We start from the raw sequence: 13,185 nt of genomic DNA on the forward strand, positions 1-13,185 counted from the left end.
CTAGAATCTAAAATTTTTGAAGTCAACACAGCGCATTTAAATTCATTTCCTTCGTCGTCCAGTTTTATACGAGAAAGTGCGTCAGCTACATTGTTTTCCTTACCCGGTTTATATTTTATTCTGATATTATATTTTTGGAGTTTTAAAGCCCCTCTTATTAACCTGGGCGTTAGGTTTTTCCCCGAGTAAAGTCTACCAACAGCCGCATGATCCGAAAAGACTGTTACTGGCGCTTTGCCGAAATAAACTCGAAATTTGTGTACAGCCATTAATACGGCTAATGTTTCTCTTTCTGTAGCTGTATAATTCCTTTGTGTCTGATTCAACGTTTTACTAAAACTGCCAGAGGATGGCTATTTTGCATAAGAACTGCCACCCACCGCATAGTCTGACGCATCTGTTGCAATTTCCAGGTTTTCGTCCCCCTCCGGGAATTTTAAAACAGGGGCATTGATGAGCGCTTCTTTTAATCTTTCAAAAGCTGTGTTAGCTTCCGCTGTCCACGTAAATTTACTCTTTTTTCTTTTGATTACTAAGAGTGGTTCAACAATATTAGCGAAATCTTTTATGAAAGATCGATAGTAAGAACATAATCCAAGGAAAGACGAAAGTTTCTTGGCGGTGTTGGGCGGTGGGAAATTCTTAATAGCTTTTATTTTTGAATCTTGCGTTTCTATACCCTTTTGCGAAATTTTATAACCGAGATATTTAAGTTCTTTAGTTGCGAACTTGCATTTTGAGGCGTTAATTGTAAGACCGGCCTCTTTTAATAATTTAAAAACTTGTTCGAGGTCATTAATGTGTTGTTCCAACGTACTACTCGTTATAATTATATCATCTAGATAAATTAAAGTTGATTTTCCTAGGACAGGCTTTAGAACAATGTCCATAGCTCTCTGGAAAGTTGATGGGGCCCCACACAACCCAAAGGGCATGCGTAAAAATGCATAAGTGCCCGATTTTGTTATATATTTTGTTATAAACGTATATCTTCGGGTCTCATAGCTATTTGATAGTAGCCAGACGTTAAGTCCAAAGTAGACATATATCTTGTCGATTTAATCTGTCTAATGATCTCGTCTATAACCGGCAAAGGGTAAACTGGAAATTTAGTAATGCTATTTAGTTTTCTGTAATCGATAGCAAACCTCCAAGCCCTTTTATCCGAAGGAGGAAACTCGTTCTTTTTCCTACATAGTACGACTGGACTCGCGTACTCACTATTTATGGGCGTTATTATTTTATTCTTTAACATCTCCTGAATATGTTCTTCGATGATTAAGTCTTTTTGTTTATCATAGCGATACGGTTTAGTCCTACAAGGTTTTTCGGCATTTAATTGAATCTTGTGATTCACGATTTGACAGTTTCCTGGTTTTTCTGAAAACAAATGAGAAAAATTACTCACCACTTGCTGTATTGCTTTACTTTCCTGGTCATTCAAATGGCCAAGGTCCAATTCAGGTGTCTCCACAGGTTCCACCACCCTCTGGTCCATCTCCAGCACCACGGAACTATCTTGAAAATTCAATTTGGCCCTCGCGGCCCTTAAAAAGTCCATACCTAAAATAAGAGAGTGTTGCAGGTGTTTCACCACAAAAATTAATACTTTGAGATTTTCCTCTTTTACCTGTACGTTTAATGATACTTTCCCGATGCAGTGAGATGTTTTTCCTTGCGCCGCTATAATTTCCGTATTTCTGGTTTTAAAGAGTCGTATCCTATAAAAATTCTTTTTGAAGAACTTTTCACTCATGAAATTTCCTTCTGCTCCTGTATCGATGAGGGCTTCTACTGGTACATCGCCAACCAGGACTTGTATAATTGGTAGCTGTGAATTTTTTACGATGACTGTATTTAAATGTCTATTTGAGGGTTTTTTTAAAACTTCCGGGGTCTGGACCCTCCCTTTCACAGGCCCCTCTAGTCGTTTAAAGCTTTCCTTTCAATCTGTGTCTTCTGGGTACGCGGATGCTTATTTTCAAGTTTTCTTTTTGGGCCTTGACCTTCGAGTTTCGATGCGTTAGCTTGATAGTTCTTTCCCCCATATGAGCGATTTACATTTCTGGTTTCCTCCTTCCTTCGGGTATGTTGAGAATATGTTTCCCCTCTCGCTTTTTCCGCTATTCTGCGATTTTGAAACTTCACCGCCAATTCGAAAAGTTCCTGCAATGTGTTTGGGTTTCTAATTTCAAAGTAGTCTTGGACAGCGGGTAACAATCTTGGTAATATTATTTCAATAATCTCCGCATCGGGTTTTTTCCCATACAGCATATCCGTTAGCTTGATTTTTCGTAAAATAAAGTCCGTCAAATCTGCTGTATCCCGTTGATAGAAATTATATAGCTCGGCTTCCAGCCGTGCGCGATCTTTCACTATGGGGAAGGCCTTTACTAACGATTTTTTGAAATTTTCAAATGTATACGTCGGGCTTCCAAATTCACCTAGAAGAAATTTGCCTATATTTTTCCACCATAGCGCGGCCTGTCCTCTTAGTGCTGATGTGGCGATGGCAACTTTTTGTCTTTCAGGCACAGGGTAGAGCTGAAAGTGGTTTTCTATACCTTCGGGAAATACCGCCACCGAATTTTTTCCGTCGAAATAGACGTTTGGCTTGATTGATGCTCTCAAAGTCTGGACCAGGTATCCAAATCCTTCTAACTGAGTTGTCATTTCTTGGTGTTGTGCAGCGGCTTCCATCCAATTTTCGGCCATTTCAGTTCGATAAGTGTTCGGGCGCCAATATAACGTTGCGCGTTCTACTCAAATTTACATATTCTGGCATTGGCAGTTCCAGGGGAAAGTAAGGCTTGACAGGAAAGATAGTTTAAACTTAAAATAAATGTTAGTTAAAATAAATATAAACCCTACAAGGCAAAACATTTAGTTAAGTGATGCAATTTAATAGCGTTTCATTATTATGAAACGTCACCGAAAAATGTAAGAGTACAGAGACTTAAGTAGACAAGTATTGTAATGAAAAGAAAAAACGCTTTTTTGGGAAAATGCTTCAAAAATCAAAAAACGCTCTTTTGATTACATGTATATTTAACTCTTCATAATTTTGCAATACTTAAGGGAACAGGGGACTTTAAAAATTTGTTTTTTAAGTTTTTACTTTCTAAGCAAGAAAATTTGTACATATATGTTTCACAACATAATTTTGTAAAATATATGTTAATTTCAAAATTAAATTTTCTTAGAATAAAAAATGAAAATTTTTAAATGGAAGTTTAAAATGCTACTTGCGCTCTAATTTTCAGTGTTTTATTTTAACGTTTGTTTTAGATTTTTAAAAAAATTTTGACAAAAGTATTTGGAATTTGACAAATAGTGAATTTTTAAAAATTATTTTTGTGAATTCAATCCCAGTTTTGACAAAAATTTCACCTTTTATTAAATATTGTCAGAGGTTAAAACTTCTTAATATACTTATAACAAAACATTCAAGTACACGTTTATTATTGCATATAACAAGCTACTGTCTTTCAAATGACATTCATTTGAAAAAACAAAGGAGACTTATGGAGTATTTTTAAGACATATGATTCGCGAAAAATTATGTTTTTAGACTAATTTATTTTAATTTTTGTCTCAGTCCTACTTTTAATATATGTTCATAGAAACAGTTTAGTCAGTTTAACTTTACAGGTAAATTTGTAAATATTAAACATTATTTCATTCTCATTTGTGCATTTTGAGCCTTATAATATTAAATATAACAAAAATAAATATGTCATTACAATTAGCTATATGTTTCGAATACATAGATAGAAATGATCTACTTTGTTGACGATTTCTATGGAAAACGTTAAAATTCGACTGCATGTAGTTTACGTTCATTTGTAATATTTAAATTATCTTTTAGTATTTTAAAGGATTTTTTCTACTTTATTTTTTTCCCCCAAGCAGGAAAATCTTTTCATTTTACCCTTGTTCAGGCGACGCTGACCAAGCATTTCTGCAATGTCTAAGTAAAGCGAGTTTGTTTACTCTTGCTTAATGCTTATAGCATTTACACATCCAAAACTTATCTGTTAAATTCATTAACAGTTAAGTTCATTTAAATTTAAAGTTCTAGCTAGAATAATAATAATTACATCTGCATTAGTACTTTTTCTCTTACCTGAAGTGATTTTTTATTCAAAAACCTATTTTTCCTAATCCTTTATTTTATAAGACAGCCAGGAAATTGGGTATAAACGAACTATCCTATACTTAAATAGCATCTGTAAAGCCGTAGACTGAGTAAAGCAGTAATTTGAAAAGGATAAAGGCATTTTCAATGGCCAATAGGAATTAAGTACATCTGGAATAATATTGTTATATTATTTTTGTTTAGTCAACATTTTAAGATTTCTTATATTCTATTATTTAATTGAAAACATCATTTACTCCCTAGTATTTTGCCCAGTTTCCTGGTCTCCCCGAGAAAGAACATTATGCCTGTGCATTCAGCTTTATCAGTATCTTTATACAACGAAACTAATCTCCATAATTGGAGAGGCGCCATCATGCAAGAATACTCTTACAAAAATTTCCATTTGTGGTGAACTTTTGTAATTGTGTATGACTCGCATAAAAGTTCCAAGATAAAGTTCCTATCATAAAGTTGATAAGGCGCCGTTATGCAGGCATCTAATACTTGAACTGTAACTTTCTGCCAATTAAAGCCACGATAGCCAAACAGGATTTTTCAGTTGGATTCAGTAATCGCTGCAATAATTCAGTAATCGTAAGGATTTAAAAGCACTTTTAAAACCAATTAATAGGAATTGATTAAAATCTGAATATAACATCTTATTGTGCTCTATGATTACATTATTGTGTCCTTTTTCCATTTCTGTGTCAGTGGGAAAAACCTGTAATATTTGAGTTACAAGTAACTTGTTTCTAATATTCTCAACGCTACTGTAGTCTATTCTTGTGCTTTCTGATTTATTAATTCTTTGTATCTTAAAAATAATTCAAGTTAATTCTGGAGTTTTTTTTTCTTTTCTTTATTGTTACAGAATAATTTTAACAGTGTTCCATCTTCAAGGACAGAAACGCCTCCTAGCGATGGATCGCCACAAACACCTCCAGCAGTAAATGCACCTACATCATCACCTTCGAGACGTAATAGCGAGCGAAGAAAGCGTGGTTTTGTAAGAAAGAATACACAGTCTGCTCCAGATTCTTTCGATAATGACGATGCATACCCAGCGTCCGGAGCACCTACTATCATCCAACCATCGGATGGCAATGAGCCCTCTGACCGCGCATCTCGAGCTGCAGGGGTGTCCATTGGATACTTTAACTTCGACAGTATGCAAAGGCTGCTGGATCTGTCCATTACTGCGAAGGCTGAGAAACCAGCTTTCTTGCTGACCCCAGGAGGTAATGCTTCATTTTAGAACTTCAGGTGCTATGTGTTATGTTACAGTTTATATCCCATTCAGTTGTTAATTATCTTACATGCTCCTCAATCTACAGACAAACGCAGTAAATACAATCTTATCTGCTAGCTGTTCAGTTTGATTAAAAAGGCTTGTGCACTCGTATAATGGTCAAAATTCTGTAATCACTGCGCGCGGCTAGTAATATATAGAAAAGCATACTAGGTGTTGGATAAATGACCTTCATCGGTATAATGGTGCTACTGGATGCTGTATCATTCATTAGGGTAGGTATAAGTGCATGGGCCACCTATTATTTAACCTGAGTAAGTAGTTAACGCCCCTTACCCTAGCTGTTCAGATTTATAGCACCTTCCTAGAACACACGGTGCCGTTTTGGTGCCGAGGTGCTACTGTTGTACTTTATCTATGGTATTATTAAACAATTATGATAAACCAATTACATTCATTAGCTACGTAGCTATTAAATTATTCAGATTACAGCATTTCAAAGTTTAGATTCAATATTTGTTGCCTACAGTTGCGTGCAAGTCATTGAATATTTTAGGATTTTTTAACTTAGATTATACTATATGTAGCAATTCATACAATTTGTTCGCATGTACATGATATGCATCCAATGGCTACAGTGGAATTACACTAATATTTCATTTATATTATTTGCGCGCCATGTTTATCATATGATTACACTACTACTTAGATACTGACATTTTTGTGGAGCAGGTAATTTGCGTTGATAACTGAACGTTCGACAGGCCCTCAACATGCAGTTCATGCATTTTCTTTACTGACGCAGAGTTTACACGCAATGATTATAACAGGATTACATTGATGCTTGAAGTATACATTATATGCACACAACTGTTACAACAGTGTTACATTACAGCTTAATTATGAAGATGTATTTGGCTCATTTATGTGGTTATACATGCAGATGTTTATAAGGATATTACAGTAGGATCACACTGATTTTGGAATTATACATTTTATAGATACAGTGCCTGAATCATGGCACAACTAATGCTTAAATAACATGTCAAACTAATGCATAAGTGTTCCAATTACATACCCGGGTACGTGGGGCATTTACACCGCTTTTTGAATTATACGTTATTATAATTACATACACATAACGGATACAGCATTATATTGAAGCATAAGTAATGCATTGGCTACTTTGGATGGTGGGCCATTTAATTGTATACGGTATGATTGCATGTTCATCACAACTGGCCATACATTGACATGAGATACAATCTACACATTTAGTTCCTTTGAGATACATATTTATGTGCAGGTCTTATTGGGATTGTAGCTATGCTTATGTTGAGCTTATCAACCAATTACGCATTTTAACCGATAAAAGTTGTTAATGAGTGTTTAATAGTTTGTTCAGATATGTTGTATTATACACTTTTTTCTGTTGAGGTACTTTAGACCATTTGTGATTTACACATATTGTTTCCTTGATTTGATGGTGTACTTAGTTGCTTCATACCATTTAGACGGGGACTGAGCATGATTTGAAGTACTCTGATTTAAAGTGCTTGATTGTGTCTTTCGTTTAGTTCGTGTTAAATGCTAAGGAAGGTATGGGTGTTGGTATGTGCAAAATGTTTATGCAGCATTAGAGCACTCTCAAAATGGACGTTAAGACAAAAGTCCTCTCGAGTAGTTTGGTGATAAGAGTAGAGGATTGAAAGTCCCTAGGTCCCGGCTTCAGTCCTTTTACCCATTAATGTTGGGACTTAAATGGGCAAAGTTATATTGTCACCTATATGGTATTCAAAGGCCATGCTAAAGACAAAATTAATCTTACGTTCCTTGTCGTGCTAAAATGGTGGAATTGTTCTAATTAGGTCAGACGAGTGAGTTAAGCCACAATAACACAACAGACAACTGGCCAGTCTATGTTCTGATATTTTGGTCTTTCATAGTATGCAATTTCGCGAAACAGCGAAAACTTAATTTGGAGGATCAACAATTAGAGACCGACATCTGCAAAGTTTATATCAAGTATTCGTGTACTTCTTATATTAAATGTTCTAAGTGTACAATAAAAGGGCATTTTCTTGTCTGTCTTTTATTACATAAGAAGACGACTATCATATTTAGTAAGTGTATAGTGTGAGTAAGTGTGATAAGTGTAAGTGTCATATTTAGTGATAGTAAGGGAATCTTTCCACAAAATCTTAGCCAGAGAAAAGAGGCAAACATTTTTTTTATTGCTAAGTAGAAATTAGTGCGAATTGCTATTATTACTCGCGAAGCTGTGCAAATCATCAGCTGTTGCTCGTTTGATCTCGTATTTGGAAAATGTGTAAAGCATTCAACGGATACCTGATATACCTTATCAATTTGATCAATGTCCAGTATTAAAATTCAGGAAACCAAGTCTAATAAACATAGCAAATTCTTAACATGTGAATTCCGAAATTTTGGTCAAATTACTACAGGGTATTAAATAGCAACGAGAAAGTCTATGAATTTACCAGCTCAAAAATATTTGCATGGATTTGCAGCGAGTAAGTTATTTTGTATTACAACTGTTTTTGAATTTTCGAAACGTTGGGATTTAAACCAGTTTTTGAAAAATATGATTATTAACATTTTATTTATAATTTTATTTCCGAATTTATAAAGGAATATACATCTAATGTAATAGGAGGAAGAAGAAATATTAAAAGCAGGTATGATCATATTTACTCTGTCTTTACCGAGAACAGAACTCATATTCCCTTTAAATTCGAGCACTGGAATACTACATGAATACAAGTCAATATCCGGTAAAAAAAAAGTGCTCCATGAATTCTTCGCTGCTTTAGACAAGTAACCCTAATATGTTTTGTCAATATTCAATTTCCAATACACAAACAGCCTTCTGAATAGGAATCCCATTCGAAGCAAAATGTTGACCAGTGTAACCTTGGCTAAAAAACATGCATTCACAAAAACAACTAAATAAAACTTGCTCTTCTTTCAGACTAAATGCGTTTTGGTTCGTACTGTAGATATCGAGAAGATTTAATTTAATATACCATTGATTTTCGCAAGATATTTACATAGGTAAAAAATTTTAGTGAAAACATATATCAATATATTTTCGTAACAAATCTACAACCGCTTTGTTACCACCATTTCTTTTATTTATTTCTATATTAAGCCTAATATGTTTTTAATTGCGAATTTTCCATTCCAAAATTTGCTAAGGATTTAGCACAAATCTCTGTTTCGGCAGCAGAAATATTCCTTATGACCTTATAATAATTATTCACATATATCCATCCTATTTACTAATGAATGATGTTTAAACTATATCTGGAGTATTTTGTGTAATAGTTAAGCTGCTGGTTAAAATGAGGTGACAAATCAGCTGAAAATTAGCAATCTGTAGCGCATCTGGAAACGACGATTTATGCTCGGAAATTTGGATGGAGGTGGTGATGCTTGATTTGGATGGTGGTGATCATTTGAAATCTAATTCATGGGTAAGAGTGGCGTTTAATTGCATCTCGTATGCAGAAGCAAACGACTCTACATTAATCGACAAAATAAAGTTATATATTCTATACTTCCTTTAAGGACATCAGATTGCTTCTAATTTCATTTTATCTTAACTGTTTTTAATTATGAGCGAGCTCATAATTTGGAATTTATATTAAGAAAGGAACCCTTATACTAATATATATATATAATAAAAATTTAGAAAAGATTAACTTTATAATTTCCTCTGAGTTCTGTGTGTACATATATATAGCTTCTCAGTTGTGGGGATGCATGTATATATTGCAATCATTAAATAAATTTCAGTACTTCCGTAGTAAGACAAATATAATAACACATAGTCGTCAAATGTAACATGTAAATATTAACAATTAAAATATTTCAAACTGAATTTGTTATGCTGTGGAATAATCATGAACAAAAATTAATAAATACAATATTTAATCTTTCTTCCAAATGAACAATATGATATTCAAGTACAGACGCAAGCAGTTTGGCCCATATTCGATTAAATCACACAATTTAAAATACCCTTAACAGTGCTGTCGTAGACATTTTTCTACGACTTAATACTTAGTTATATCTCATCAATATTCGTTTTTTATAAAGGTCCCCAAAAGCCACATTAAATTCAGAATAAACATACAAATAAAGACCCTATCTTAATCTCGGAACTAAACTCCTTAATAAATATTTACATATTAAAATTTATGTTTACGTAATCATTACTATATGCAAAGAGGATGTGAAGAGTACTTATATGAGCAGACTTCCTTAAAAGGCAAAAATAAAAACGTACGCGATGCTAAGAGATAACCTGAGAGACAGACTGCAATAAATTAATGTAACCTGTCCTTAACTTTGTCACTTAATAGTCCTTAACACTCACAGTCCTTGTTCGTTATTGCTTGTAGAGAGGAACCGTTCTCTCCATTATGCTAAATATCAGTTCGTAAAAATCTCTTTATTACACTTCAAAGTTCAAAGACAGGAACACTCACCCGGATCATTGAATTTCATAACAGTTGGATGCCGATATTCTAAGTCGCTAGCTAGACAGTCTTTTTGTAATACACGTCGTACAACAGAAACACAACCCTCGGATCATTGCACATCATCATCAGTCAGAGCCAGAAGCCGATATTCTAAGTCGCTGCATCAGGAAGTTGAATCGTCACGCACTTTTTATTTCCTTTATTCATTAAGGAACAGTCATAAAAGGGAGAGAATATGTATTATTTTTTTAAACGATGAACTTAGCGCAGTTTATTATTATTTCTTTGTTCACTAGAGAGGACTTTTCTGCTTCGAGGTTTACATTGTATTGTATGTTTAACCCAAAGCTGGCTAATGTTTCTGAATTTTTCTAATCTTTCCTATGACAGTGTAGTTTATCTATATGGTTAATTACCTTTTCTAGAAATACGAAGTTTGAAAATGAAACTAAGATGCTTTTAAAGAACATAATTCGACAGATCTCCCTCTTCTTTAATGGGGATTTGCAGTAAATATAAAGTTAGAAGCAGAAGACACTTTCAAGCCACATAATGAAAAAAAAATATATCTACTTAGTAGTTTATTATATTCAATAACGTTTTTGTTTTGGTCTTTTCAGTTACTTAATAGTGACAAAATAAGTGCCTACAGTAACGATGAATTTAGTAACTTTATTATACTATTGGTGTCTATTTTTAGGCTTAAAACCTCTTTATTATATTAGGACGGTTTTAGAGCTTTCCTTAAGTGAGCGATCAAGAAGGGATTTACATTTAAATATGTAATAATAAATTATAAAAATTTCTTCGAAAAGCAAAAGGTGCTACTTAAAAGAGGTTTTGATCAGCCGGTTGATGCCACAAATAGGTAAAATTATATAAAAGTGCTAATCTAAATAAGAGGTAGAAACAATAAGCAGAATTGTCCTTGGATGTTCCCTATTATTTCAAATGATACAAACTGCAGTTTACATATTTGTATCAATACTATAGAAAGAAACAGGGATTTCTCAGAAAATTTTAATCGAAAAGTGTAGGCAGCTTGTAAAAGTACACAGCAGTAAAAGAATTTTTTTCATAAAAGAATTAAATATGCAAGGAAACATATTAAATCAAATAAGTATACTGTGAAATTATTATATAATCAAGCAGAAATGTGTGATGCTTAGAAGAAGTTTGAATTAGTGAACTCGTAGCGTAATAGAACTGTGTGCAGCCCGACCCACCTAACCAAACAAGTTGGTCTCATGGTCATAACAGGCCCCCCCCTGAGCTCTTAAGGTATTTTCTCCCTCCTTTCTGCATGCCTTCGCGGTGTAATGTTAGCACACTCGGCATGTACTCGAGAGGTCCAGGTTCAAGTCCCGATAAGGGCATTGCACATTCTTCACGTCTCTTGCTTCAAAATAACCAAATGACTCTATAGTGGCAGCGAATCTAAAAGGTGGTGGATAATAATTCGTCACCACCAGGATCTGGCAACTGTGGCCCCCTAATCCCCAGTCGCTCTTTAAAAGTGGAAGTATGTAAGGTATTTTCTCTCTTTCCTCTCCGCATGCCTTCGTGGTGTAACCGTAGCGCATCGACGCGTATTTGTGAGGTACAGGTTCGAATACCGGCGAAGGCATTGCACATTTTTCACGTCTACTGTACCAAAAATTCTTAATGACTACGAGCTTACTAAAAAGGGAAATTTTTTCCTTAAGTTTAATTTTCCAAAAATTTAATGTGATAAAATGTATTCTAAATTTGTATTCGGTATTCAACTTCAGTCCCCGAAACTAATGAATCACTTTCATCGTGTGAATTTCATTACTTTTATGCTATATAATATTCAACACGGTTAATACACAAGTCAGTTTAGCCAGTTTCAAAATACACATAATGCTATCACCTGCACATTAATACAATTTTTTAAAAATCTGTCATTTAATCCCAGCCTTTATGGAGATTTAGGATAAGCCTCTAAAGTAATTTCATGTGTACATGCCTGCTTGCTTCTTGATAATGTTAAACTACTGATTTCAAAATTATTAGGAATATTATGTAATTTGCTGTTTTATGACAGCAAAAATTAGTGCTGCAACCCTTACATACTACATTTTACGATATTTTTTGCGAAGTATCTCTTTTTATACAAATTTTAAAAGTATAGTTGGATGTTCCGAATTTGCAAAAATATTACTTTTACTAGATTAATGAATACCTTGAAAACGAAAAGGAAACGTGTAAGATGCATTACAGTAATTTAACCATTTATTGTTTTCTTTATTTCTTGACTTAATCGCAGAAAATCCTGTCTTGTTCTTATACATAATATCGATAATTCAGAAATTAATTCAAAAATAAATAATTAGGAATTCTTAAATTACTATTTTCTAGCCGATACTAAGGTAGTAAAGGTTATAATATGAAGTTACCAAAATGAAAATTCGAGAGGTGGGAAAATAGAGAACAAAATGTATGAGGAAATTATCCTTGCGGGTAGAAACATTAAAACATCGTCCATGAAAAGTTGTATAATCGTGATGGCATTTGCAAACAAAAGAATTGATATTGTGACCAGTCACATGTAAGATCATTATATTTCTGGCGACAGAATTTAGTATCTTATGTTCTTAGAATAAAGGTGGTATGTTACTGAAATCGCATTGAATCAAGTGGTAAAAACATAGGTAGAAATAATCTGTGAGAGAATCTGACCTGGTGAAAAGCTGTTTTTTTCAGTAAGTTGAATACGTTTGTTTTGAAATATCATGAAACTCATTGTTCTAGCGTGATTACTGGTTATAGTGCATGTTTGGATTGTGATTTCTGACGCAAGGTGTAGATTACAGACATTTTCAAATGGAAATATTTAAAAAGGTATTGTAATATTTCTTTTATATATAACGCAAAGAAATATAGATTGATATTGAACATTTAAAAATTTGCAATTTGTTTTCGCAAATTCCAGGATTCCGTATCCAGGATATCCTTAAAATATCCAGGTTTCCGTATTACAGACTTTTCTATTTATTGGGACAATACTATCAACCAGAAGTGATACTTTACTAAAGCTTGCTGCTATTTAAAACGAGAAATTGGCAGGAAGTCGTGTAGTCCCACGAGATGTTTTTAACTACTATTCGGTTGCTAAAGAGAACGAAATGAAAATTAATGTACACTGCGCGAAAAGGATGGATTTGGATTATTCAATTATGGCAAAGCACACGAGAGCTATCAGCCTAAAGGGAAGGATGCCTTCGTAGAGGACTTTCTAAGGTAAACTGACTCGTATACACGTT

The 13,185-nt window shown here is 33.9% G+C and overlaps 1 protein-coding gene and 1 long non-coding RNA gene across 2 annotated transcripts in view; one reads left to right on the forward strand and one right to left on the reverse strand.

Annotated features, from left to right (window-relative positions):
* The window catches only part of LOC118180869 (uncharacterized), a 778,920-nt gene that overhangs the window by 375,095 nt on the left and 390,640 nt on the right, over positions 1 to 13,185 (forward strand). The window contains exon 5 of the mRNA XM_085820677.1: positions 5,013 to 5,379. Coding sequence (XP_085676803.1) covers positions 5,013 to 5,379 — 367 coding nt within the window. The remainder of the gene's footprint in view (positions 1 to 5,012; positions 5,380 to 13,185) is intronic.
* Positions 1 to 13,185, reverse strand: part of LOC146996305 (uncharacterized) — a 68,479-nt gene that overhangs the window by 40,265 nt on the left and 15,029 nt on the right. The gene's annotated exons all lie outside the window — the stretch shown is intronic.

Source organism: Stegodyphus dumicola, chromosome 7, assembly GCF_044657685.1.
Source record: "Stegodyphus dumicola isolate Sdum_Otavi_A_Nest chromosome 7, ASM4465768v1".
Taxonomy (NCBI): Eukaryota; Metazoa; Arthropoda; class Arachnida; order Araneae; family Eresidae; genus Stegodyphus; species Stegodyphus dumicola.